The sequence below is a fragment of the Cordyceps militaris genome, assembly GCF_000225605.1.
Source record: "Cordyceps militaris CM01 unplaced genomic scaffold CCM_S00001, whole genome shotgun sequence".
NCBI classification, from domain to species: Eukaryota; Fungi; Ascomycota; class Sordariomycetes; order Hypocreales; family Cordycipitaceae; genus Cordyceps; species Cordyceps militaris.
The window spans coordinates 357,919-381,292 of record NW_006271969.1 but is presented as its reverse complement, the minus strand read 5'-3'; the positions used below and the strand labels follow the sequence as shown (position 1 = coordinate 381,292).

The 23,374-nt window shown below is 55.6% G+C and overlaps 8 protein-coding genes across 8 annotated transcripts; 4 read left to right on the top strand and 4 right to left on the bottom strand.

Moving 5' to 3' along the window:
- Positions 1-113: 113 nt before the first annotated feature.
- CCM_00103 (Alcohol dehydrogenase superfamily, zinc-containing) lies at positions 114-1,410 on the bottom strand (the record flags this gene model as incomplete). The annotated part of the gene is made up of 3 exons (XM_006665263.1): positions 114-1,042; positions 1,117-1,252; positions 1,378-1,410. The coding sequence occupies 3 exons, from the start codon at positions 1,408-1,410 to the stop codon at positions 114-116; spliced, it is 1,098 nt and encodes a 365-aa protein (XP_006665326.1).
- A 753-nt stretch (positions 1,411-2,163) lies between these two features.
- CCM_00102 (ubiquitin-like protein DskB, putative) lies at positions 2,164-3,556 on the bottom strand (the record flags this gene model as incomplete). The annotated part of the gene is made up of 2 exons (XM_006665262.1): positions 2,164-3,042; positions 3,122-3,556. 2 exons carry the CDS (start codon positions 3,554-3,556, stop codon positions 2,164-2,166), a joined length of 1,314 nt encoding a protein of 437 aa, XP_006665325.1.
- A 388-nt stretch (positions 3,557-3,944) lies between these two features.
- On the top strand, positions 3,945-6,456 carry CCM_00101 (Nitrogen permease regulator 2; the record flags this gene model as incomplete). Its single annotated transcript, XM_006665261.1, has 5 exons — positions 3,945-4,004; positions 4,433-4,654; positions 4,962-5,040; positions 5,142-5,627; positions 5,696-6,456. The coding sequence occupies 5 exons, from the start codon at positions 3,945-3,947 to the stop codon at positions 6,454-6,456; spliced, it is 1,608 nt and encodes a 535-aa protein (XP_006665324.1).
- Positions 6,457-6,662: 206 nt separating this feature from the next.
- On the bottom strand, positions 6,663-8,635 carry CCM_00100 (tyrosyl-tRNA synthetase; the record flags this gene model as incomplete). The annotated part of the gene is made up of 2 exons (XM_006665260.1): positions 6,663-8,310; positions 8,385-8,635. The coding sequence occupies 2 exons, from the start codon at positions 8,633-8,635 to the stop codon at positions 6,663-6,665; spliced, it is 1,899 nt and encodes a 632-aa protein (XP_006665323.1).
- A 548-nt stretch (positions 8,636-9,183) lies between these two features.
- On the top strand, positions 9,184-9,888 carry CCM_00099 (succinate dehydrogenase cytochrome b small subunit; the record flags this gene model as incomplete). Its single annotated transcript, XM_006665259.1, has 3 exons — positions 9,184-9,331; positions 9,406-9,423; positions 9,485-9,888. The coding sequence occupies 3 exons, from the start codon at positions 9,184-9,186 to the stop codon at positions 9,886-9,888; spliced, it is 570 nt and encodes a 189-aa protein (XP_006665322.1).
- Positions 9,889-10,470: 582 nt separating this feature from the next.
- On the bottom strand, positions 10,471-13,199 carry CCM_00098 (Methyltransferase type 11; the record flags this gene model as incomplete). The annotated part of the gene is made up of 4 exons (XM_006665258.1): positions 10,471-12,285; positions 12,339-12,656; positions 12,719-13,114; positions 13,188-13,199. 4 exons carry the CDS (start codon positions 13,197-13,199, stop codon positions 10,471-10,473), a joined length of 2,541 nt encoding a protein of 846 aa, XP_006665321.1.
- A 2,138-nt stretch (positions 13,200-15,337) lies between these two features.
- On the top strand, positions 15,338-17,324 carry CCM_00097 (transcriptional regulator, putative; the record flags this gene model as incomplete). Its single annotated transcript, XM_006665257.1, has 2 exons — positions 15,338-15,761; positions 15,847-17,324. 2 exons carry the CDS (start codon positions 15,338-15,340, stop codon positions 17,322-17,324), a joined length of 1,902 nt encoding a protein of 633 aa, XP_006665320.1.
- A 2,173-nt stretch (positions 17,325-19,497) lies between these two features.
- On the top strand, positions 19,498-23,063 carry CCM_00096 (urease; the record flags this gene model as incomplete). Its single annotated transcript, XM_006665256.1, has 6 exons — positions 19,498-19,518; positions 19,617-19,703; positions 19,918-21,149; positions 21,231-22,122; positions 22,252-22,563; positions 23,031-23,063. 6 exons carry the CDS (start codon positions 19,498-19,500, stop codon positions 23,061-23,063), a joined length of 2,577 nt encoding a protein of 858 aa, XP_006665319.1.
- Between the last annotated feature and the right edge of the window lie 311 nt (positions 23,064-23,374).

The window sequence follows — 23,374 nt, the reverse complement described above, 5'->3', positions numbered from 1 at the left end:
GACAAACTAGAACCAATATAAAGCGCCTGATAATATACAAAACACATTCCTTCGGTCTTGCTCGTCTTGGTCCTCTCCGTTTTCCAAATACCTAGGGTCGACTTGATGCATCGCTACAACTTGCTATCTGTCTCGGGGGCAATCTTGATGATGACCTTGCCCCAGGTGTCGCGCCCGCCGAGGGCCTTGAGGCCGTCCTTGACGCGGTCGAGGCCGACAAAGGCCTCGTCGGTGTACTGGGTGCCCGTGAGCTTGCCCTGGCGGACGAGGTCGAGGACGCCGCGCCAGACGACGGGCACCAGTTCGGGCTGGTGCAGCGAGTGGGCGCCCCAGGCGAGGCCGACGAGGGAGATATTCTTGAGCAGGACCTTGTTCATGGCGACCTTTTCAATCTGGCCGCCGGCGAAGCCGATGATGAGGATGCGGCCGTTCCACGCGGTGCACTTGGTCGACTTGTCGACGAGCCCGACGGGGTCGTAGACAATGTCGACGCCCTTTTCGTCGGGTGTCAGCTCCTTGACCTGCGCGGGCCAGCTGGGGTCGTTGTACGAGATGACGTGGTCCGCGCCGAATTTCTTGGCGATTTCCAGCTTGCGCGGCGTGGAGGCGGTGGCGATGACGGTGGCGCCAAACGCTTTCGCGACTGCAAAAGTCCAGATGTTAGCACACGAGGGGGGGCGCCGTTTTCTCTCTTGCTTCTTTGATTCAAGGCGGGACAAGCACCGACTCTGTACGGCAGCGGAGCCGACACCGCCGGCGGCGGCGTGGACGAGCACCCAGTCGCCCTTCTTGATGCCGGCGCGCTGGACAAGCGCGCTGTAGCTCGTGGGCGCCGTGACAAAGAGCCCCGCGGCGTCGGCAAAGGACCAGCCCTCGGGGACGGGCAGGATGGTCTGCTCAGCGGCGTGCACGTACTCGGCGTAGGCGCCCTGCGAGGCGCCAAACACGCGCGTGCCGACGGGGTACAGCGGCTTGGTCTCGGGCGTCTTGGGCACGGCGACGACGACGCCGGCGAACTCGACGCCGGCGGTCCAGGGGAAAGCTGACGGGGTATGCAAGTTAGGGCAAAGCGTGGCCAACTGAGGAAGAAGGGGGGCGGGAGAGGGGGGGACGCACGAGGTTGGTGTTGGTATTTGCCCTGGATCTGCAGAATGTCGAAAAAGTTGGCGGCGGCAGCGTGGACCTTGATCGTGTACTCGGCGTCTTCCTGGGCGAGGTCAGGCAGGTCAACGACCTTGAGCGCCTCGGGCCCCTTCACACAGTCAATACCAGAGTTCCGTTAGCAAAAGAAAAGAAAGGAAAAAATAGTTGACACAGCACGCCCTCTTCCATTGAATGTAGTCTTTGCGGCGGGTCCATTCCATGTTGGAAACACACCTTCACGTATTCCGTAATCTGGATGCCCTTCATAATGTCCGGTCCGTCTGTCGATGACGTGAGGAATAGCTTTCTGTGGCGGCGACTCTAGATAGAAGCCAACAAGTCTACACTGAGAAATTCTGGATGCAGAACTTGGCGCAAGAATAAGTCTAAAATGAATAGAATGGGAAAGAAATGACCAAGGTTGCACGGGGAAGGACAAGAGGAAGAAGCTCCCGGCGGAGTTTATATCGCTGGCGCCATCATCCCCCGGCCTTGGTGCGGCCTAGCGGGGGACGTTTCCGCGGAGTAGGTGCCGAGGTCCAGACGGACTTGGGGTCTGGGGAAATATGGACAACATCAACTAGGGTCTTGGCTCTGATAAGACTGTTCTGCTATTACATCAAAATAGGAGAAATATGCAGCTTGCACCCATCTCAGTGTCAGCACAAGACTCATTCACAGCGTCGAGTAGAGAGCTGCTACTTCGCTCCGGCCTCGCCTTTGTAGAGCAGCCGACAGTTTCACGCGCTCACAGCGGCAAGTTGGTCATCGACACTTTTCATAGTTATTGCTCTCTCCAACATCAACGGCTAGCACCATAACAAGCTAATCAAGTGGTATACATGCTGTTTTGTGCCTAGGTAGAGAATAATACACGAGCTTTTCCATCTCTGACGTAGGTTTCATCGTTCATCATCCTGCTGTGTCCATGTCTGGTATTCCGTCTTCTGGTATATGTATAAGAACAAAAAGCAATGCTGCCATTCACACGCACCGATTCAGGTTTGCATTCTGTCAAGCTCAGCCGGAGAGCAGATATTCTATAGCACCCTGCACGCTGCCTCCACTTCTTCGTAGCGCAGCCACATTGCGATCAAAATCAAAGAAGCCCATGTCGTTGAGCTGTCGAAGCTGCTCCTCGTACCGCTCCTCGGGCGGCCGGTTGTCAGGGGGTGCTGCCGGTGCTCCAGCACCGGCGCCGCCCATAGACTGCATCAGTTGTGACATTTGACGTAGTTGCTCTGGGTTCATGCCAAAGGGGTTGGTAGCGTCAGCTCCAGCTCCGGCTCCGGCTCCGGCTCCGGCTCCAGCTGCGGTTCCAGCTCCAGGGAAAAAGGCAGCAAAGGGGTTTTGCGCGTTAGCACGCGCACCCGCACCAGTGCCTGTCGTTGTAGCTCCAGCCCCAGCGCCAGCTTCACCTGGCCTGGCGGTTGGTGCTCCGGCACCAGTACCGGCTCCAAAACCAGCGGCACCCATGGCTTGCATCATGTCAGCAAAGCCCATACCGGGTATGGCGCCGGCGCCGAGGGGCCCTGAGAAGGGGTTCATAAAGGCATTCTGCGCCGCTTGTCCTTGTGCCTGCGCGCCGTTGCTGCTGGCATCGGCCGGGTTTTCGGGCGTGGTGTCGGTTGCGCCCGGCGCAGGGAAGCCCGAATCGCCTCCCCGCATACTGCGCTGCATGCGCATGGCGTTGCTGAGCATTGCTGGGTTGCTCATCATCTCTCTCATGAATGGCGAAGTGATGAGGTCGCGAGCGTTGGGCATGTTGCGGAGCATAGGGTTCGAGTCGATGAGCATGTTGACAAAGTCGGGGTTGCTGAGGGCTTCATTCATGCTCTGCTGAACGTTGGGGTCGGACATCAGCCGTGCCATTCGTTCCTCATCCATGGGAGGGCCCATCTGTTTCAAGGTGTTAGCTGGACGAGGCAATAAGGGACGTGTGCTGTGCTTGGGCTGGTGCACTACAAGATCAACTTACGCCACCGTCTGGACCAAACGCGTCCATACCGGGAAGATTCAGCTGGTGGCCAGCATACCGGGCACTAGTTAGGCTAGCGAGGGGGTTGTTGGCGGTTCCGGAGGCCATGTTTGTGGGCAGAGCCTGAGGCGTGGGAACACTAGTCGACGAGGCAGGCTGGGACTGGTTGCTGGCGGCACTCTTGACCATATGGATGATGTTGTTGGGCTTGATCTTGTATACGGCGAGGGCGTCGTCATTCTTCATGACACGACCAGAGTAGATGAGCCGTTGGCGTTCAACAGGGATCTTTTCAAAGTCGTCGCCAGCGAGCTTGGTCTTGAGGTCAATGACAGTGGCGCTCTCGGCCATTGTGAGGACGTGGGTGGTGTCGGCAGCGGTCTTGACCTTGAAGGTAATTTGGGCATCGCTGCCCGCTTCTGCGTTGCTGGCCATGACGCGGTGCGACGACGAAGGCGGTTGAGGGGGGAGAGAGAAGGTTGTTTGGGCGAGTTTGTTGGCTGGCGCACGACGAGGCGGGGTGAAGCGGGTGGAAGGGTGGGTGGAAGGTGAGAGGGACCGGAGTGGCCAACGAGCGAGCGGTGGGCGGGGCAGAGCAAGGAAGAAGGTCGGGTTGAACGAACTTCTGGGGGAGGAGCTTGTGGCCTCGGCGGCCAGACAGAGACGGACAAATATGCAGAGGCACAGTGCGAGAGGGAGCTCGGAGAAGTGATGTTCGTGTCAGGGGAAAAATACCAAGATAAAGTGCCCGAGAAGCGGAGGTGCATACATAGGTAGCTACCTAGTACCCAGGTACTGGTGCCGGTGGCGATCAGAGGTGAGAATGACGACGATACAAGAGGTTAGTAAAGAGCGGGATGGCAGTGGGCCGTTGTTCACGTTAGTGAGTTTTCTGGCGCTCAAGACGCTCAAGACCGCTGCAACTCCGTTAGCGGGTTGCTCGGATGCTGAGGCTCTTTCTTTCATCACATTCTAGGTACGAATTACGGATACATGGTACCTACATAACCAACTTTCAATGCAAACGCATGGGTACGAAAAGCTAAACCTTTTTTTTATTTTTAGACAACCGAAAACACGGTGAGGCGGGCATCGCCGCAGGCACAAGGTCAAGCAAGGTACAGGTGATAATCCGGGGCAATCATGCAAGCCTCACAGGCTCTCAGCCCGCTGTAGCGAGCTCTGAGCCCCTGTAGGTAGCCCTCCACACGCACGTCTCATCATGACGCCAACCCCTTCCATCCACATCTACAGTCTTCTCAGGCCCATCATTTACCTCTCAACTGTCAATCTATCAGCCTACCTACCTAGGTACTCAGGTACCTACCTACCTACCTAGGTAGGCACACGCCAGGAACGCAACCCAAGACAGTCATCATTCTCGTCATCAAATATCCAAATCCCTACCCTTTCACTATTGATAACTCCATCACTCCGGCCGCCGAGGCTGCTGCTCGGCACCCCAGCCGCCCCATCTCGGAAACAGATGCATCGCAAACTGTTTCACTTGAGCTTATCTTTACCTCGTCCAAAGTAAGAATCAGGCCCTAGTTCATTATTGTCAAACAGACGAAAACGTGATTGTGACCTGGCCTTGTAACTTAGTAGTCGCGCAACCCCCACAGCACTGTAATCTGTCCCCATCTAGGTCCGTAGGTACTTACTCCACTCCATCCACTCCAGTCTTCAGTTCAACCTCAACACCAAGCCAGACTCATCACGACAAAAGCTCACCATATCTATTCTCGTCCCTTCATCAATTCCCCTACCCCTAAATACGTCTTCGAGGAACCTCCAAACTAGCCCCCTGATCCTATCGAGCTCTCCCTGTCGTGAATAGTCAGAGTTCCGCTCCCACAATCATGCAGCCAGCATCATGATCCAAGGCATCTTCTACGCAAGGTTCTTTCCACAAGAGGGTACGCCGTGAATCCCTCCCTCACACACACCAGCCTCCCCGTACCATCCTCTAAACATCCGCCGCCCCTAGGCCCCAAGATCGTAGCCCAGTCACCCCCAGGATGCATCACCCCCGCCGAAAACTCGACTCGCCCGCCACTCATCGACTTTGACGTCCTCCAAGAGTACATCATCCCCCGTCAGGCCTTTTGCAACCGCTACGTCACCATCAACTCGCCCGACGGCAAGTACACCATCCTCTGCCACCCAGTCGTCATTGCGCACACTAAGTATCTGCGCAATGAGTTCATGTTCAACTTTGGCCTCCTCGTCGAGGCCGACGTCGACCACGCCGCCTACGAGCGCGTCGTCCGCTGCCTCGCTACCACCTTTTCCGAGATGGAGAAGCAAAACGAGTATCTCAGCCTGAGCCAGAATTCTCAGCCCGTCGCTGCTGCTGCCGCCGCCGCCGCCGCTGCAGCAGCACCAGCGACAGGCAGCCTGAGTGACAGCGACCATGCGTCCACCGCCCGCCGTCCCATTGAAAGTCTGCTCGAGATCATCAAGGAGGATCTCAACAATTATGGCGAGTGCATGATTCCTGTTGGTATGATCTTCTCTGCCCCCCACCCCGTCTCCCATTCATACGTCGTCTCTTTCTCACAACCCGCGCAGATGAAGCCAACACCATCAACATGAAGCTCTTTCCCCATCATGTCACGCCACCCCCCGTCAAGGGCTGGCACGTCCCCGTCGCCAAGACCAAGTTCGCCGACATTGTTGACCCGACCTGGGACCTGACCCTGCAGCGCGTCATCGAAAAAATTGACGGCGTCTCCGATGTCCGCCGCATCGCCCACGAGGCTTCCGTCTCTCTCGAGCTCGCCAAGACGGCCCTCCGCCACCTCCTCTACTACGACACCATTCTGCTCCTTGACATCTTCTTCTTCGGATCCTGTTACTCGCCCCGTCCTGGAATCCACGACTTTGTTGAGAACGTCGACGGCATGGTCGACGAATGCGCCGGCTACGTCTCCCATGGCGCCGCTCGCGTCAGCAACTTTATGCTCATCAAGCTCATGATGTCCTTTGGCCCCGGCAAGAGTGTCAAGGAGTGGCTCATGGCACACCAGGACTCCGGCTTTGATGTCATCAATTACGTTGACATTCGCCGCTTTGTCCAGTTTGGCGTCATCAAAGGCTGCCTCTACCGTGTCCACAAGTATGTCGTTTCCAAACAGTACATTGCTGCACTCGCCACCGGGCAGACCCGACCCGTCGACGACGACACCGCCGATCCGCTACAGAAGTACACAGACGGTTGTCACCACTTTGACCAGATTATAACGGAGCGCAATCTGACCAATGACGAAATCATTGACAAGCTGAAGCAGCTTCCCGTCCCCAAGGGCGATTTGGCCGTTTTCTACAGATGATATTGGTCAAATGTGCAACTCCACGCGTATTAATACGCATACTTCCACGACCAAGAAGATGTTGATTAAAAGCTAAATAATGTCCTGATTTATATTCGCCGTTTGATATGCCAATTAATGTACATTACATAGTCTTACAATATGGGGTTAATGTTTTACACGTGGGTCTCAACCACACTGGAGACTGACCCTTACTCTCCATTGCTTCACCATTCGTGCTCATCACCACGCGTGCGTCTCTCCTCCTTTTTATGCATGTGCGTCAGCCTGACGCGCTCGCGCACCTCGGTCTTGGTAGGCAGCTCAATGTCCGGATTGTTGGCCACCCTGAGACCCTCCTGGCGCCCCTTTTTCTTCAGCATCTTGTTGACCTGCGTCATGGTCAACGTCTTGCCGTCCTCGGCCGCCTGCGCGATGATTTCCTGCTTCCTGCGGCGCACCTCGCCTGTGTACGGCTCGCCCGGGTAGAACTCCCCGCTGGCCTTCCACTCCTCGTCGTCGACGAGCTCTACGATGCGCACGTTGTGCTTGCCCTTGCGCAGAATGAGCATGCGGTCGTCCAGAAGGAACTTGGATGTCTCCTCGGGGTACCACATCTTCATCGGCGTCCAGTTCAGATTGCCAGGTACGAGCCCGCGCTTCTGGCCGGGTTGGGCGGCGACATAGGCACCTTGCATCTTGACCAGACGCTGGCCTTCGGCGGCGCTGGGGGCTAAGCCGGTCGCAAATAGCAGCTTAGCGGGCGACAGCTTCATGACAGAGCGGGGTAGCTTGATGTCGCTTCGCGGTGCCGTGTTGGCGTTGATGATGCCAGAGCTTGCTGCCGGTTCCTTGACAATAGAGGGCAACTCGCCGCCGAAGCGGAATGAATGCTGCTGGGCCTCTTCCAGGGCCTTTTGCGATCCATGAATCAAGGACACGAATTCAAAAGCAAGGTTGTGCTGCGCGATGCGCTTCGCGGGGTCTGCATTGTGCTCCTCCATGATGGACTGGATCTTGGGCATGGGCAAGAAGGTGAAAAGCTTCAGCAATTTCTCTACCTCGTCGTCAGTTCGACGCATAAAGTATCCGTATAGTTCGAAGGCAGACGTCTTGAACTCGTCCAGCCAGATAGCGTTGCCTGCACTCTTTCCAAACTTGACGCCGGCAGAGTCTGTGAGTAGTGGTACAGTGAAGCCAATGGGGTCGTGCTGCCACCCCGACTCCATCCGCGCATACGGCGCTTCCTCTGTTTCTCGGATCGTCTTGAGCGACTCGATTCCCGACACAATGTTGCCGTACTGGTCAGAGCCACCAATCTGCATTTGCACGCCAATTTTGTTGTACATGTGCCAAAAGTCCCATCCTTGCAGCAAAGGGTACATAAATTCGCCCAGGGACATGCCGTCACCATCTGTCAGCTTGCGCTTAGCTGTATCTCGACTCAGCATGGGACCGATTCTAGTGTCCCTCGCAAGTCTCTTTATAAAGTCGTACAGTGTTAGGCCTTGCAGCCACATATTGTTGTTAAGCAGGCTCCTCTTAGCCGCCCAGTCGTCTTCGTAGCCGTACTTGATTCGCATCTGGACGACATTGTGCCACAGCTTGGATAATTGGTAATGGATTTTGGTGATGTTCTTGGATATGTCCGAGTTGGTGATATGCTCGCGACTTTGTAGACGGCCGGTAGGGTCGCCAATTCTTGCTGTCGAGCCACCAATAAGCGTCACGGCAGGATATCCATGAAACCAGAGCCAGAAAAGAGGCATGAGTGGCAGCATGTGGCCTACATGCAGAGAGTCGGCCGTGGGGTCAATTCCGACGTATGCACCGATTCGCTTGATTCGCATAACTTCCTTGATCCTGTCCGTGTTTCTGTTCAATGTATTTTGTCAGCCGCCTTGTTACTCAACGAGATACAAAACCTCTTGCGGGAGAAGAATGTGTACCCTGCGACATCCTTGATGTATCCTCGCTCGTCCAAAATGTCCCAGACGTGCCGTTGCTCTCCATTCTGAATCCGTTCCGCCCTGGCCTTCCAGCGCTCTTCTCCTTCCGCAACCTTTTTCAAATATGTCTGCGCAACGCCTCGAGTTTGCTGACTTTGTAGGAGAGACTGGCTGAGTTGGCGGGCCGCGCAGACCGAACTCGAGATTGGTCTTAAAGGGGCCAGTGCCGCGGCCGATAACCGGGCAGCCATGGTGCCGGCGGTGGCAAAAACGAGCGTTGTGGTCGACACGGTTCTGCGCCTTTGTCTCTATATACGCAGTTGTCGAGTAAGTCAACGGTCGTGGACAGCAATCCCGCGGCGCATGGAAAAGGTAATTCGATATGAGCAATTCGGACCAGAAAAATGTCTTGCCAGTGGAGCGGTCTTAGCGCAGTTCTCAAAAGCTTCACATGTTGGAGCCATTCAAGCGCAGTATCGGAGAAATATTCTTCCGCCGCCGACTCTCGGGAGCTAACCATCCAATCACAGTGCTCCTAAAGAGATCCTCGGCAATAGGTACATACATCCCAGCACACCATGAACCGCATCTTCCAAACCACCTCGACTTTGCCCACCCACGAGACAACCCGCCTCTTGTCCGGAACGCGCATCCATTGAGACAACCTACCCGACCGATTGTCAACTCCGAATATTCCGCGAGCGAGTCTGTATTGGTCGCCGCACCTTCACCATCCATCGTCCCTCTCTCGGCAAGACTCGGGCTGAGGTCATCGCGGCATTTCAATCTTCTCGTCACAATGGCTTCTATCATGCGTCCCTCCATTTTGCGACAGGCGGCTATCAGCCGCAGCGTCTTTTCTCAGCCTGCCATGCGCAATACCGTCCTCCGCGCCGCTCCTCTGCACACCACCACCAAGCGTCTTGCTATCCTCCCTCCCGGTCCCCGTAAGCAGTCACTCCCGACCCGGACCAGCGTCATACATTTTGGGGAGAGAATACTAATAGCTTTGTCATTACAGAGGTCATCCATGGAACAGGTACGAAATGCTCGACCAGGCGGAAATCACGCTCAATTGCGCTCTTGAGTGGTCGACTTAGACGCTCTCGACTATACACTAACGCAACGCTCTCTAGTCAATGACCCTGCGCCTGTTCCTCACGCCAATGCCGCCCACGGCTCCTATCACTGGGCTTTTGAGCGCCTCCTCGCCGCCTCTCTCGTCCCTCTTTCCATCGCTCCCTTCGCCTCCGGCTCTCTCAACCCCACACTCGACGCCATCCTGTGCTCGGCCCTCCTCCTACACTCCCACATTGGCTTCCAGTCCGTCATCATCGACTACATCCCCAAGCGCACCTGGGGTAGCCTGCACAAGTCCTTCATGTGGGCTCTGAACATCGCCACTGTCGCTGTTGGCGTTTCCTTGTACGAGTTTGAGACCAACGACGTCGGTGTCACGGAGGCTATTAAGCGTGTATGGAAGGCCAGCTCCAAGTCCGAGTAGATGGCCTTCGGAATTCGATACAGAACTACCCAATAGCGGAAGGAGTTAAGTTTAAAATAAGAGGCAAACTACTGGGTCTTGTTTCGTTTTCTTTGTCGAGAGGGTTTTTATGTGACTCGAGTCACATTGTATAGAATGGTCTACTACGCAGACGACACATGTATTTTGGTCCGTAACTAAATATATAACGGCCCTAGTTCCGTGGATACAGCTATTTTTTTAAGAGAACCTCCAATTCGCAATGGTGCACTTGCGAACAAAATTCACCAGCCACAAGACCATCCAGCGCAGCCGTGTTATCCGCACGTTGCGAAATTTCAAAAGTCTTCAGTATATCATTTGTTCGTTATATATCTCAAGGCTCATTTTTAGGCTTTTTTGTCATTTTGCTAGTTTCCTATTTTGCTATTTGCTATTCCATGACAGATGTCCATTATCCGTCTTGACAATTTGGTATATTTTCAGTTCGCTGCAATTCATGCATACACTTCTTCCGTTACTGTTTGACCACATCGAACCCGATACGATATCGTGTTGAACGATATCCGGGTTGAGATTATCTTGGTGTAGTGTTGGACTACATTAGATCTCGAGGCTGGTAATCTCGTGGCTGCCGACGCGTTCCAACTCAGGAGTGGGAGGGCGGAGATGGTCTACCTTGGTGCAAATCCAGCAACTAGCATACATGTTGACGCGGTCAATGCAAGCACCATCACGGCGGCCACCGTGGCACTTGGGGACGAAGCCGTGGGCTTCAAAGACTTTCAGGTACCAGGGCTCCAGGGCGGAAGAACGCAGCATGACGCGACCGCCAATAGCGAGAGCGCGGTTAAGCTTCGTGACCTGCTTGTTGGCAGCCTCAGAGCCAGGGTCAAACCAATCCATGCTGTCCATGACAACTGCAACGGTGAGAGTACCGGGCATGATGCGAGCAATGACCTCCTCAAGCTCATCGGTGTGGATACGAAGGCCATCAAGAGCGCCAGGGCGGGAAAGTTTTGCGTGGACTTCTTGGTCGAGGTAACGGAGATGGCACTTGGGAGAGAATTGACCGGCAAGACAGACGTAGTAGTAAGGATTATCGGCGCCAATGTGAGTCTCTTCACCAACCGGATCAAGGGTGTTGACCATGTAGTGCCAGATGGCATGAGAGCGGGTGTTCTTGGCCTTGGGTTTGGGGCCCTTGACCAGGTCAGACTTGGCATGATCATTCTCAATCATGGCGAGCTGGTTCTTGGGAACACCCAGCGCAGTCCACAGGAAGCTTTCCTGGGCAACGACGAGGTTGGACACAAGCTTAGATAGAAGAGCAGGGCGGATTTTGTTTCTCCAGATCTCACGCTGCTCGTTCAGAGTCTTGGTAGCGAGAACCTGGTTGACCGCTCCCCGGATACCAAAAAGGCGACAAACCCAGCGCATGGCACGGATTGCGTGGCGAGAACCTCCGGTGTCGTAAAGGCCATAGGTACTTTGGAACACGTGCACATTCTTGAGCCAGTACTGGAAAGCGCGGCTGGAGAGGTGGGGAGAAAGTTTGGTGATGAGTATTGTGCGGAATTCAGAGTGCTTGCCCTCGCCAAAAATCTTCCAGAAGTCCTCGTAGGGGAGCGCAGTGTAAGCGGCGGCTTTGAGCTCGAGAAGATGATTCTGGGTGGGGTTGAGATCGACAGCGTGAACACGAGCAGGGCTTTGGGCTAGGTAGGCCAGAATATTGTCACCAGCAGAAGTAATAGCAAGAACCTTGTCGTCAGGACCAAGCTTCAGAATGCGCTCATCGACACGGGCATCCTCCCAGGTGAAGGCATAGATGTATTCGTCGTTGAACTGCTTGTGCTTCTGGAGCTGGTCATCGTAGTAGATGCGCCAGTGGTGGTTCTGGTAGAAGAAGGCAGGCAGAGGCAGGTTGGCAGAGAGATTCTGAATGGCAGTGAGGAAGGCCTTGGAGCGGATTTCGGGAGCGGATCTCTCAATGGCGCGGGTCAACGCATCACTCTGGTTAACGGGGTATAGATACGGCGACTCGGTGGCATATGCGTCAATTCGCTCGAGAATCTCGTGAGGCAGGGCAGTCTTGGAGAAGGGCTTCTTTTGGCAACCAACCCAAACGTAGTAAGGAATGTAGCCGAGGCTGCGGTTGCGGGCGTTGAGGTTGAGAATGGTTCCGTACTTGTACTCTAGGTAGTCACGACGTCCCGACTCGAGTGCAACACGGTCAAAGTCGAACCAGGCACGCCAGAACATGCGCGAAAGAGCATTGACATGGCGATCGATGTATCCAGCGGTGTAGTTACGGAAAGAAAAGTCGGACTGGTTCTGAACGTAGAAATCAACGACACCGAAAACACCAGAGGGGGAGAGGAGAGAGCCGATGGAGTCGACAACAGAGTAGTAGTCCGGCTATTTTACATGAATTAGTCATTGTCGACTCAGAATACAGTGTCAAAACTCACAATCATGGACAAGCTGTAAGACAGGGTAACCAGATCGGCACCGCCGTGCTCAGGGCGCTGCTGCTTGAAGTAGCTCAGCGCAGGGGAGCGAAGCAGGTTCTGCGCGGCGGGCATGCCGTCTTCGTAGTCTTCCAGGCGGAACTTGCGCGCATCCTGGCAAACAACGGTGACGTTCTTCCAACCCAGACGCTCAAAACGCTTGCGGGCGACTTCACAGAGGGAGGGAGAGAAATCGACCAAGTAGACGCTAGAGAAGAATTCGGGGACATTGACGTGCTCGCCCATGGCTTCGATGTTCCAGCCAGTGCCGCCGCCAATCTGTGAGACGAATATTAGTGATTGTTCATAGGCCGGGTATGAGAGGGCCCAGGAAGACATACATCAACCCAAATTCTCTTTTCGGTTTTACCCTTTTCAGCGTCTTTGGGAGATTGAAACTTGGCCTTGAGCTGGGCGACAACCAGAGCGAGCATGTCCTCGCGACCGCGGAGAAGGATGCCGCGAGTGGTGTCGTAGGCTCCGGCCTGTCTCTTGTAAAAGCTCTCGAGGGCATCTTGCTGGGAAGCCTTAGATCCACCCTGGTGAGGCTTGAGAAAGGAGGAATAAAAGAAGAGAAAGAAGGACTTGAGGAATCCGGGAGAGGACGCGTCCTTGTCGTCGACGGTAGACCTGCCGAGGGAGAAGAGGCAAGCTCCGCCGAGGAGAGCAACAGCTATGCCAGCATAGTGCATAGGCTGCAAGTCAAAGTCAGTGCCAAACGGCAAAATGTTACCACCCTATTGATGCAGAAATAAGTAGTTAGCACGTGAGGTTAGGAGGGGGGAAGACAATGGACTGAAAGCAGCGTACATGAAAAGCCATGGTATTCTCTCATTGTCTTGTGAGAGAATACTATGTGGAAGGGGTATACAGCTCGGAGCTTGTTGAAGTGCTCAGAACTGTCAGCAGAAGAATGCGTTGAGTACGGAAAGCGAGAAAGGTGAGAAATCAAGGCGGGCCAGAAAGCTGCCCCTCGTCGACGGTGGCGTATATATACGGAACAGGGTCTGTCTTGTGCGTGCCTCGACTTTCCACTCTAGACAAGGGGACACATGCTTCCTCTGGGAGCAAACCGGCTATGATGCTACACCGCGGGGACCAGGCCCCTCTGATTCCTGGAGAGGATGGCAGACAGACCCGCAGCGACGCGATGCTGTGACTTGGTAACTACATGAAGTGTGCGTGTTAGTCGGACACGAGGGGCAAGTTTGGCTGTCTGCTGCCGTGTAACGCCGCCTAGAGCAGGTAAAAGACACCCCGCCTCCGGAGTCTGTCCCCTGCAACATGACGGCGGTGTTGGGAAGGGAGGCGGGTTTGGCATGGCGTGGACCAATGGCTGGGCCACATGCTGGACAACGTGCTGCATGGATGCACATTGATGGGGCGGTTGCAGAGGCGCATAGTCTGCTACCGTCTTTGTTGAGCCTAATAACAGTACAAGAGTCGCCGGTAACTAGTTAGTGACACTGACAGTGAACAGACAGAGGAGACATATTGCAGTGTGGGTGGGCCAGAGGCGGAGGAGGCGGTTGGATGTGCATCGTTGTATGGCGATCGCAGAGAGCTCACTGCCCAAGATTCTGGAGCTGCAACTGCCAGGTAGTATTTCCACAGGGACGCTTCTCCACAAGGCGGGCTCCCACGGTTCAAGAAATGGGCAGCCAGTTAGATACCGGAGGAGATCGCGACCGCTAGGCGGTGGGTAAGAGCTCGGGCTTGACGGGCAGTTGCGGAGGGTGGAGAGACGCTGGGGGCTGAGCAGCTGTCTGATTGAAAGCAGCAAGCCGAAGTCACTTGAGTGAGAACTTGGAAGAGACGAGGTCGTCTAGAGGCCTTGTCAGTCAGCAGTCAGTCCGTCCATCTGCAAGTCTCCCCAAACCCTAACTACAGCAACAACCACAGGCGACATGACCACCTCGCGTCTTCTTCGTCCAGCTCAACAAAGCCCCCAATTTACCTTTTTACATTGCTCCCACTCAATTGCAACAAACTCACCCGCTAGACCCTCCACTAAGCCGGCCCCATCCGCCCAATAAGATGCATCGACCCACGCACATGCGGCTACGCAGTGGACGGTAGACGCCAGCAGATGTATTGGTAGGCTTTCTCTTGTTTTCTAGTCAGGCCTATTGTTGATTGAGCCATCCTTCGGATCAGTAAATGGAGACGACAATACTTATCCCTTTGCGTACGTATGTAGGTATCGAGAGACTGCCGTTTTAGCTTGTGACAGCCCCGCCATTGTCTCGTCAGTAAAATATATCCCGCAAGGGTTGCACGCAGTCCAAGACAATTAACCAATGAGGCGGTTCCTTTAAAACGCCAGTGCATTGTTGGGAACCTCTGCAGAAGCCTGCTTCCTGCAACCTACGCGTGTCCAGGGGCTCCAGCGGATCCAGGATTGGGCTCAACTGCGACCTCGCGTGAGCAATTTCCATGTAATTTAGGTCCATTTGCCAGTGTCATCAATTGATGTTGCACGAGTTGGATTTATTGATTTCAGTGGCTGTGGTTTGATGCTCTTGAATGTTGTGCAACGTAATAACCTGGTTATCACCAACATTTTGACCACGACGCGCCTCGGCCCCCATGACGTAGGACAGCCGGCATTGTATCCCTGCAAGAATTCCCATGATACGGGCGCGAGTTGTCAAATTTAGCAGTAAAAATCCGGGCGGTCTTTCCCTTTCTGCAGTCATCTTTCTTTTTTCTCAAGACCAGACATTACGAGCACTGGCTCGAGACGGGTGTTGTTGCAAGTTACTGCGTGTTGCTACTCCCTGCATTCGGCGGATCAATAATCCGTCTCCGCCCTAGCTCGGCTCTTGTTCGTCACCAATCACCGTTCAGGGCGCGCCACTCGCATTCTCGGACACGGCCAACCATATCATCAATTGTCGCCTCAATTTTATCAATAGTGTATCCATGAAGCTCTGGCGCTGAGCCAGTCTTGCGCCATAATGGCTCCGGGATCCAGCCAGAAGGGAACAAGCAAGAAAAACGCCGCGATGCAAAAACAAAGCCGAAATTCGACCCCCGCGCCGACCGCGACATCGTCACTGCCGCCGTCGGAGTTTTACGACCCCGACTACCTCAACACCCGTGTTATCCTGTTCGCAAACCTCAGCTACGATGATCTAGTCGACCATGGAGCCTCCAATGCCACCGTCCCCGACTCCAAGACGGTGGATGGCATGCTCGAGAAGCTCAAGAGCCTGACGAACATCATGGAGAAGCGCTCCACTTTTTACGATCGCGGCATGCGACATCTAGCAGACGAGCGTAAGAACCGCCCGGATGACTTTGATCGAATGCATGCCGATGGAGAGAATGAAGGCAAGAAGTCGAAACAGAAGCGCAAGAAGGGCGACGGTCATGACGGTGGTAAGGCCCCCCAGTCTTGCAGAGTACTGCGTCGCAAAGCTGGCGCATCCAATGCGCAATTACTAACGTTGACAATTTGCCACAGATCAGTCCTCCCCGGTCCGAGACTCGAAGCAAAGACATACCCGAGGCGGTTCCGGCAGCTCCTCTCTGTCTCCAAATGCCGCTGGTTCCCCGTCTGCCATGGACGTGGACAAAAAGGCCAAGAAGGAGAAGAAGGAGAAAGATGGGGAAGGGGGAGAGGAAGACGAATCCAGCTCCGAGGATGAGGGCGCACCTCCAAAGCGAGAAATGCCCGCCGCGCAGACCTTTGGTGAGGACCCTAGCACATTTCCTGACCCGACAGTATACGAAATTCGTGACGTCTACCCTGGCATGCCAGAGAAGTTACGAAAGGAAATTTACTCGGTTGCCGTCTACCCACCAAGCGACCTTGCAGATTTGATCGCAGGTGATCCTCCCGACAAGGATTTTAGCAACGCAAAGCCCAGCAGTCAAATCAACTTTACAACATTCAACACATATATCGAGCCATTCTTTAGACCCTTTTCCGAGGAAGATCTTGCCTTCTTGCGAGAGCGCGGGGACCGAGCCTCACCATTCGTTATGCCGAAACGAGGCAAGCGACACTATACTGAGATTTGGTCTGACGAGGACGGGTCCATGTCTGTGGATTCACCTCAGCAAGGACGAGATAAACTCTCGCCTAATGTCTCGCGCGGCACCATTGAGAACATGAATGACGCTGTAGCTGAGACTGATGGGCTCTCTATTGGCCCTCTTGCGTCACGGTTGTTACAGGCTCTGCGTCCTGAAAATCGCCAGCAGGCAACGGAAGAAAAAATCGGTGCTAACGGGGTCAACGGCGACGTGAGCATGAACGGCGATGGTGACGACCATGGACCTGTGAGCGACGACAAGTCCCTAGCTCCAGCTACATACATGGCGGAATCTTCTACAGACGCGTGGAAAAAGGCAGTGCATCCAAAGCTGGAATATACGCAAGTTGAAGAACGTCTCAAGCAAGAACTGAGACACATTGGGTTTCTCCCTCCGGAGGGAGATGCCGACTATGATGGGCACTTTGACGACGAGGTCGCGGCCCGACTGCGAGTGCTGCAAACGCGCCTCAAGGAGCAGATGCTCATCAACGGTGCTCGCAAAGCGCGGCTGACGGACCTCGTGCGCGAGCGCATGGCGCACCAGGAATACCAGACGATTCTAGAGGATCTAGACTCTCAAGTACAGGCCGCCTACCTGAAGCGAACTCGCACTATGGGCAAGAGCAAGAAGGCAAAGCGGCCTGGTGGTGCAGGCGGTGGCAGTCACGCAGCCGGGGGTGCCGCGGGCATGGCGCGCCCGGGGATTGGCGACCTGACCAAGACGCTGATGGAGCGCCGACGACGCTGGATAGACACGATCGGGTCCGTGTTTGAAGACGAGAGCGTGCGGAAAGTTCCGCGCGTGGAAGACGAAGGCAGCTCCATATTCAAGTCGTCTATGATGGCAGACCTCATAAAGAAGGAGAAGGAGCAGTGGGATGAAGATATAGAGGAGGAATAAACTGGACAGCGAAACGGGGGGGGGGGTCTGGCAGCGCCGCGAATGAAGGCCCAAGGAGGCCATGTTGTTTAATATGAGTATTATAAGGGCGGCAGTGCGCCGGCCGTGGCGTTTTAGAGGATATCATGACCATGATTCAATTCCAATGGTTGGGCTGGCAGAGGACTTGTTCGGAGTTGGCGGATGCCCTTGGGTTGGGCTCTTTGTTCTTGTAGCATGTCTTGCAGCAATCAACGCTACTTGGGTGGATGCCAGGTTGGCTTCACAGAGGATACGACGGATTCTCGGCCTGTCCGTGTGACTGTTGCGTGACCAACGCGGCAACTTGCCATCATGACAGACGTACTGATGGTTACCCGTGGTACGAAGACACGAGGCCAGAAGGTACGCTGTGATGGTGCTCTGGTGATACCTTGTGGCTTGGTGAGGGATGCTCGACGGGCGAGGCAGCAAATCATACATGGTTCTGATGAAGCTAGACAACACATAGGTTGTATTGGAGGGATGTTTCACGCGTGCAGTAGCATCGAGTAGCTCGCAGGCAAGTGTGAGCCAGGTTGAGAGCTCGCTTTGCCGTATACCAGGTGCGGTGTCGCGGTGTGTGCGCATCGCCATGGGCCTCCACGGCACTGCAGCCGCTGACGAGCAGCAAAAAAAGCAAATAGAGTCAATTCTCGACTTGGGATGACATACGACCCCATTCCTACACGAACGTCGGCAGCTTCAAACAAGAGGGAAGAAGTCGTTGACCGCCCGTTGGCTTACAACGGCCCATGTACCAGGTATTACTGGTACCTACCTGCTGTCTCGTCTCGCCCAGACATGTCTTTTTTTTGGTCCTGCCTGGGGAACAACGTTGGACCCTGCAGCGCCACGGCAGCACAGCGTCCGATGGGAGACAAGCGGGTGGTGATTCAGCTATAATTTAGTTAGTAGGGTTCAGGTCGTTGGGCGGCGTCGGAGGGGGGAGTGACGTCGTTGCATGGCTGAAGCTGTTGGGGATGAGAGCGCATGGGCATGATGCAAGTTTCACAGGTCTCAAGTGTCATCTGAAAAGACAGGTCGCTAGGCTGACCATCCGGTAGCATAGTAAGAAATTATAAAGACAACTTTGGCGAAACGGGAAATTTTACTGCAAGTCGGTTCACGAACTGTCGAGTACTGGTCAGTGAGTTGTCACTGGTAACTAAAAGATGAAAAAGAACTACCAGATCAAAAAGAGCCGCACCAACGAGCCGCACTAGTGGAATAGCCGGCCAGGGTTGCCCGTGTAGGAATAAAGCCAAGGTCTATTCTCGCGGCCACGTCCGGGACGAAATGTGCGGGGACTCGACGGGTTGCCGGCCGTGTTATAGAGAATCAATAATAGACGCGGGAATTATTGAAAAGATGGGCGTCGCGTGCCAAAGATGTCCTGGTCGGCCCTGCAAAATGCTGCTGGCTGCTGTGCGTCAAGCAAGCCCCCCAGCCTCGTATCAGTCGACTTATCAGAGTATCGATTTTCTGCTCTTCCCCCCCTCCTACTCATGCTCCTCCTCCCAGTCGACTTGTTGCTGGGAGAAAAAGAGACAAGACAAGGGCAAAAATGGAATAGTCGGGGCCACCGAGTTGTTGGAGACGGGCGTGCCGTCCGAGGTAGCGCCTCGTCTAGTTCACAAACTATGTACCCAAGTTAGTTAGCTCTCACAGGGTTAACCAGTTCTGGCACAACCCAAGAGGGACAGACAGTTCTTATCTCTTTATCTCTGGGGAACCCTTGTCCGAGTTACGCTGCAGGACGGGTTCCCCCAGAGCACGGCTACTCGGCTGAGGTTCTAGATTGTTCAATGGGGAGTTGTTATCTCTCTGATAGAAGGAGACGGCCACTACGGCCCTCTCTCTGGTGGCTATCTGGTGGCTATCTGGTGCCGTCTCTTCCACAGCCTCTTTGTCTTGTAGCTTTCCATGTTGGATTAAAGATGGGACGTCCCCTTCATCCCTTGTCCCTTCTTGTTTCTTCCCATCTGTCGTCTCTTTCCCCAGACTTTTGGCACTTTTTGCTGCTTTTTGCTCGCCGTTTTACTCCCATCCCCATTGAGAGCGCAGGCATGCACACCCTGGCTGACGTCTTCCCCATTCGGAACACTCGACACCAATAGGGCAGGCGAACCAGCCCACTAACACGGCAGACACAATGCACCTTGTACCCAAGGAGGTAGGTAGCCAAGCGTTTTTTTGCTTACTCTTTTTCTTTGACCGTGGTTGTGTCTAGTACGAAAAGAAGAGAGGCTAACTGACATTGGGGGATACCAGCTCGACAAACTCGTCATCACTCAGCTTGGTCTGCTCGCACAGCGGCGGTTGGCACGAGGAGTCAAGCTCAACCATGCCGAGGCCACGGTACGTACTGGTACATACAAACATACCTAGTTGGCGCTGTTTTCTTATCTTTTGGCACCCACCCGCTACCCCCCGTGGCGCTCCGAATGTCGGGGGACGCAAGCGACTTGGACAAAGAACCCCCTACGTTATCTGTCTATATCCACTCCCTCGCGACAAAAATCCAATTGAATTGTCGGAAAATGCGACTAACATGTGAGCCCTCGATCGGCAGGCCCTGATTGCCAACAACATTCACGAGCTCATCCGCGATGGCAACCACACCGTCGCCGACCTCATGGCGCTCGGCGCGACCATGCTCGGGCGGCGGCACGTCATCCCCTCGGTGTGCCACACCCTCAAGGAGATCCAGGTCGAGGGCACCTTTCCGACGGGCACGTACCTGGTGACGGTGCACAACCCCATCAGCACCAACGACGGCGACCTCGCGCGCGCGCTCTACGGGAGCTTCCTGCCGGTGCCGCGCGACGCCGACCGCCTCTTCCCCGCGGCGCTCGACCCGGCCGACTTTGCGCCCGCGCGGCAGCCCGGCGCCGTCGTGGCCGTCAAGGGCGACAAGATCACGCTCAACGCCGACCGCCGCCGCATCGCCCTGCGCGTCGTCAGCGAGGGCGACCGCCCCATCCAGGTCGGCTCGCACTACCACTTCATCGAGACGAACCCGCAGCTCGTCTTTGACCGCGCCCGCGCCTACGGTTTCCGCCTCGACATCCCCGCCGGCACCTCGTACCGCTTCGAGCCCGGCGACGCCAAGACCGTCACCCTCGTCGAGATTGCCGGCCACCAGGTCATCCGCGGCGGCAACGGCCTCGCCACCGGCGGCGTCGAGCGCTGGCGCGTCGACGCCATTGTCGAGCGCCTGCAAAAGGCCGGCTACGCCCACGCCCCCGAGCCAGAGGTCAACGGCGTCGTTGCCGGACGCCGCCGCGCCGCCGCCGCCCGCGTGCCCCGCCCCTACCGCATGGACCGCACCGCCTACACCGTCATGTTCGGCCCGACCACCGGCGACCGCGTCCGCCTCAGCAGCACCGACCTCTGGGTCAAGGTCGAGCGCGACTACACCACGTACGGCGACGAGTGCAAGTTTGGCGGCGGCAAGACGCTGCGCGAGGGCATGGGCCAGGCGTCGGGCCGCCCCGACGCCGACTCGCTCGACCTGGTCATCACCAACGCCCTCATCATCGACTACACGGGCATCGTCAAGGCCGACATTGGCGTCAAGAACGGCATCATTGTCGGCATCGGCAAGGCCGGCAACCCGGACGTCATGGAGGGCGTCTCGCCCAACATGATTGTCGGCAGCTGCACCGACGTCATTGCGGGCGAGAACAAGATCATTACCGCCGGCGCCATCGATACGCATATCCACCTCATCTGTCCGCAGCAGGCCCAAGAGGCGCTGGCGTCGGGCGTGACGACGTTTCTCGGCGGCGGAACCGGTCCAAGGTACGACGACATGTTTCCACTTTGTCACTTTCCCCTCCCCCCCTCTTCGTCAGAAGACAATTCCCGCTAACACGTTCGCAGCGCCGGCTCCAACGCCACCACCTGCACGCCCGGCAAGCACCTCATGAAGCAGATGCTGCAGGCGTGCGACGCGCTGCCGGTCAACGTGGGCATCACGGCCAAGGGCAGCGACTCGGCGCCCGAGGCGCTCCGGGAGCAGGTGGCGGCCGGGGCGTGCGGGCTCAAGATCCACGAGGACTGGGGGGCGACGCCGTCGGCGATCGACACGTGCCTGAGCGTGTGCGACGAGATGGACGTGCAGTGCCTGATCCACACGGACACGCTCAACGAGTCGGGGTTTGTCGAGTCGACGATTGCCAGCTTCAAGAACCGGACGATCCACACGTACCACACCGAGGGCGCGGGCGGCGGGCACGCGCCCGACATCATCTCCGTCGTCGAGCGCGCCAACGTGCTGCCGTCGTCGACGAACCCGACGCGGCCCTTTACGCGCAACACACTCGACGAGCACCTCGACATGCTCATGGTCTGCCACCACCTGTCCAAGGACATCCCCGAGGACGTCGCCTTTGCCGAGAGCCGCATCCGCGCCGAGACCATTGCCGCCGAGGACGTCCTGCACGACACCGGCGCCATCAGCATGATGAGCTCCGACTCCCAGGCCATGGGCCGCTGCGGCGAGGTCGTCCTGCGCACCTGGAACACGGCCCACAAGAACAAGCTGCAGCGCGGCTGCCTGCCCGAGGACGACGGCACCGGCGCCGACAACTTTCGCGTCAAGCGCTACGTCAGCAAGTACACCATCAACCCGGCCCTCGCCCAGGGCTTTTCCCACCTGGTCGGCAGCGTCGAGGTCGGCAAGCTGGCCGACCTTGTCGTCTGGGATCCAGCCTGGTTCGGCACCAAGCCGCACCAGGTGATAAAGAGCGGACTCATTGCCTGGTCGCAAATGGTATGCTTTTTCCCCTTGTCCTTTGCCAGTTCTCCCCTTTTTTTTTTGGTTGCCTACGCTATTAGGCAATAGAAATGTAAATATACGCAAAGAAAAACAAGAAAAAAAAGCTAACAAGGAGCGATCCAGGGCGACCCCAACGCCTCCATCCCCACAGTCCAGCCCGTTATCGGGCGGCCCATGTTTGCCTCGTTTGTGCCCGCGGCCAGCGTCGTCTTCGTGTCGCAGGCATCCGTCGCCTCGGGGGCCGTCGCCTCGTACGGCTTGCGCAAGCGCGTCGAGGCCGTCCGCGGCTGCCGCACCGTCGGCAAGGCCGACATGCGCTTCAACGACGCCATGCCCAAGATGCGCGTCGACCCGGAGAGCTACACGGTCGAGGCCGACGGCGAGGTGTGCACTGCTGAGCCCGCCGAGACGCTGCCGCTGACGCAGTCGTGGTACGTGTATTGAGCAGCGCGGTACGTCTGTGAGGAACAGAACAGGAAGAGCAGGTTTATCCTTGGGTGGCGACCTTTTTTTCCTTTTTTTTTATGACATGGCATGGTTAGCGAGTTTTGTTAAAATTGGAGGAAATACCAACTAGATTTGTGAATGTATATATTTGAATTTCCACCACTCAATCAACACGACGCCAGTTAGAGTTCGCTAACAAAATAGCTTCTCACCCATTGACTTTCACATACCTAGGTAGCTAGCTACCTAACTAACTTAGTATTGTCATTATTCCTGATTTATTTTATTTATTTGATAAGTATTATTCCTGATTTACCCTAAGTGGACTTGCTAAGTCCTTCTAGAAACTCAATCAATTTATGACTGCAGGAAACCCCCGTAGGTAGGTAGCTAACTATGAGAATCTCAGTGGTACATGTACGTGGAGTTCAAAAATAGTCATATTTTCATTACAGGGCATTCTCGACAACCAGAATGCTCCCGCCTAGATACAGTCGTCAAAAAGGTTCGTAGCGAGCCTTGCCAAGATACCCTGAACCAGAGATATTTCTCTCCTTCCCGCCATACTTCGCGCCAAAAAAAAAACAAAAAAAGAACAAAAGACAAAAGACCGCAAGAATGAGAACAGACAGGAAAAAATTACGAAACCCTTCAGTCTTGGTTTCGCACGCCAGCGTCTTCCAGGCCCAAACCGGCTGCACCGCCCAGGACAGATAGATATAGTAGAAATGATGAAGAAGCGAAGATAGCAGACCCGCTACACGCGTTGCAATGCCACAGGACAGAAGAGGGACATGAT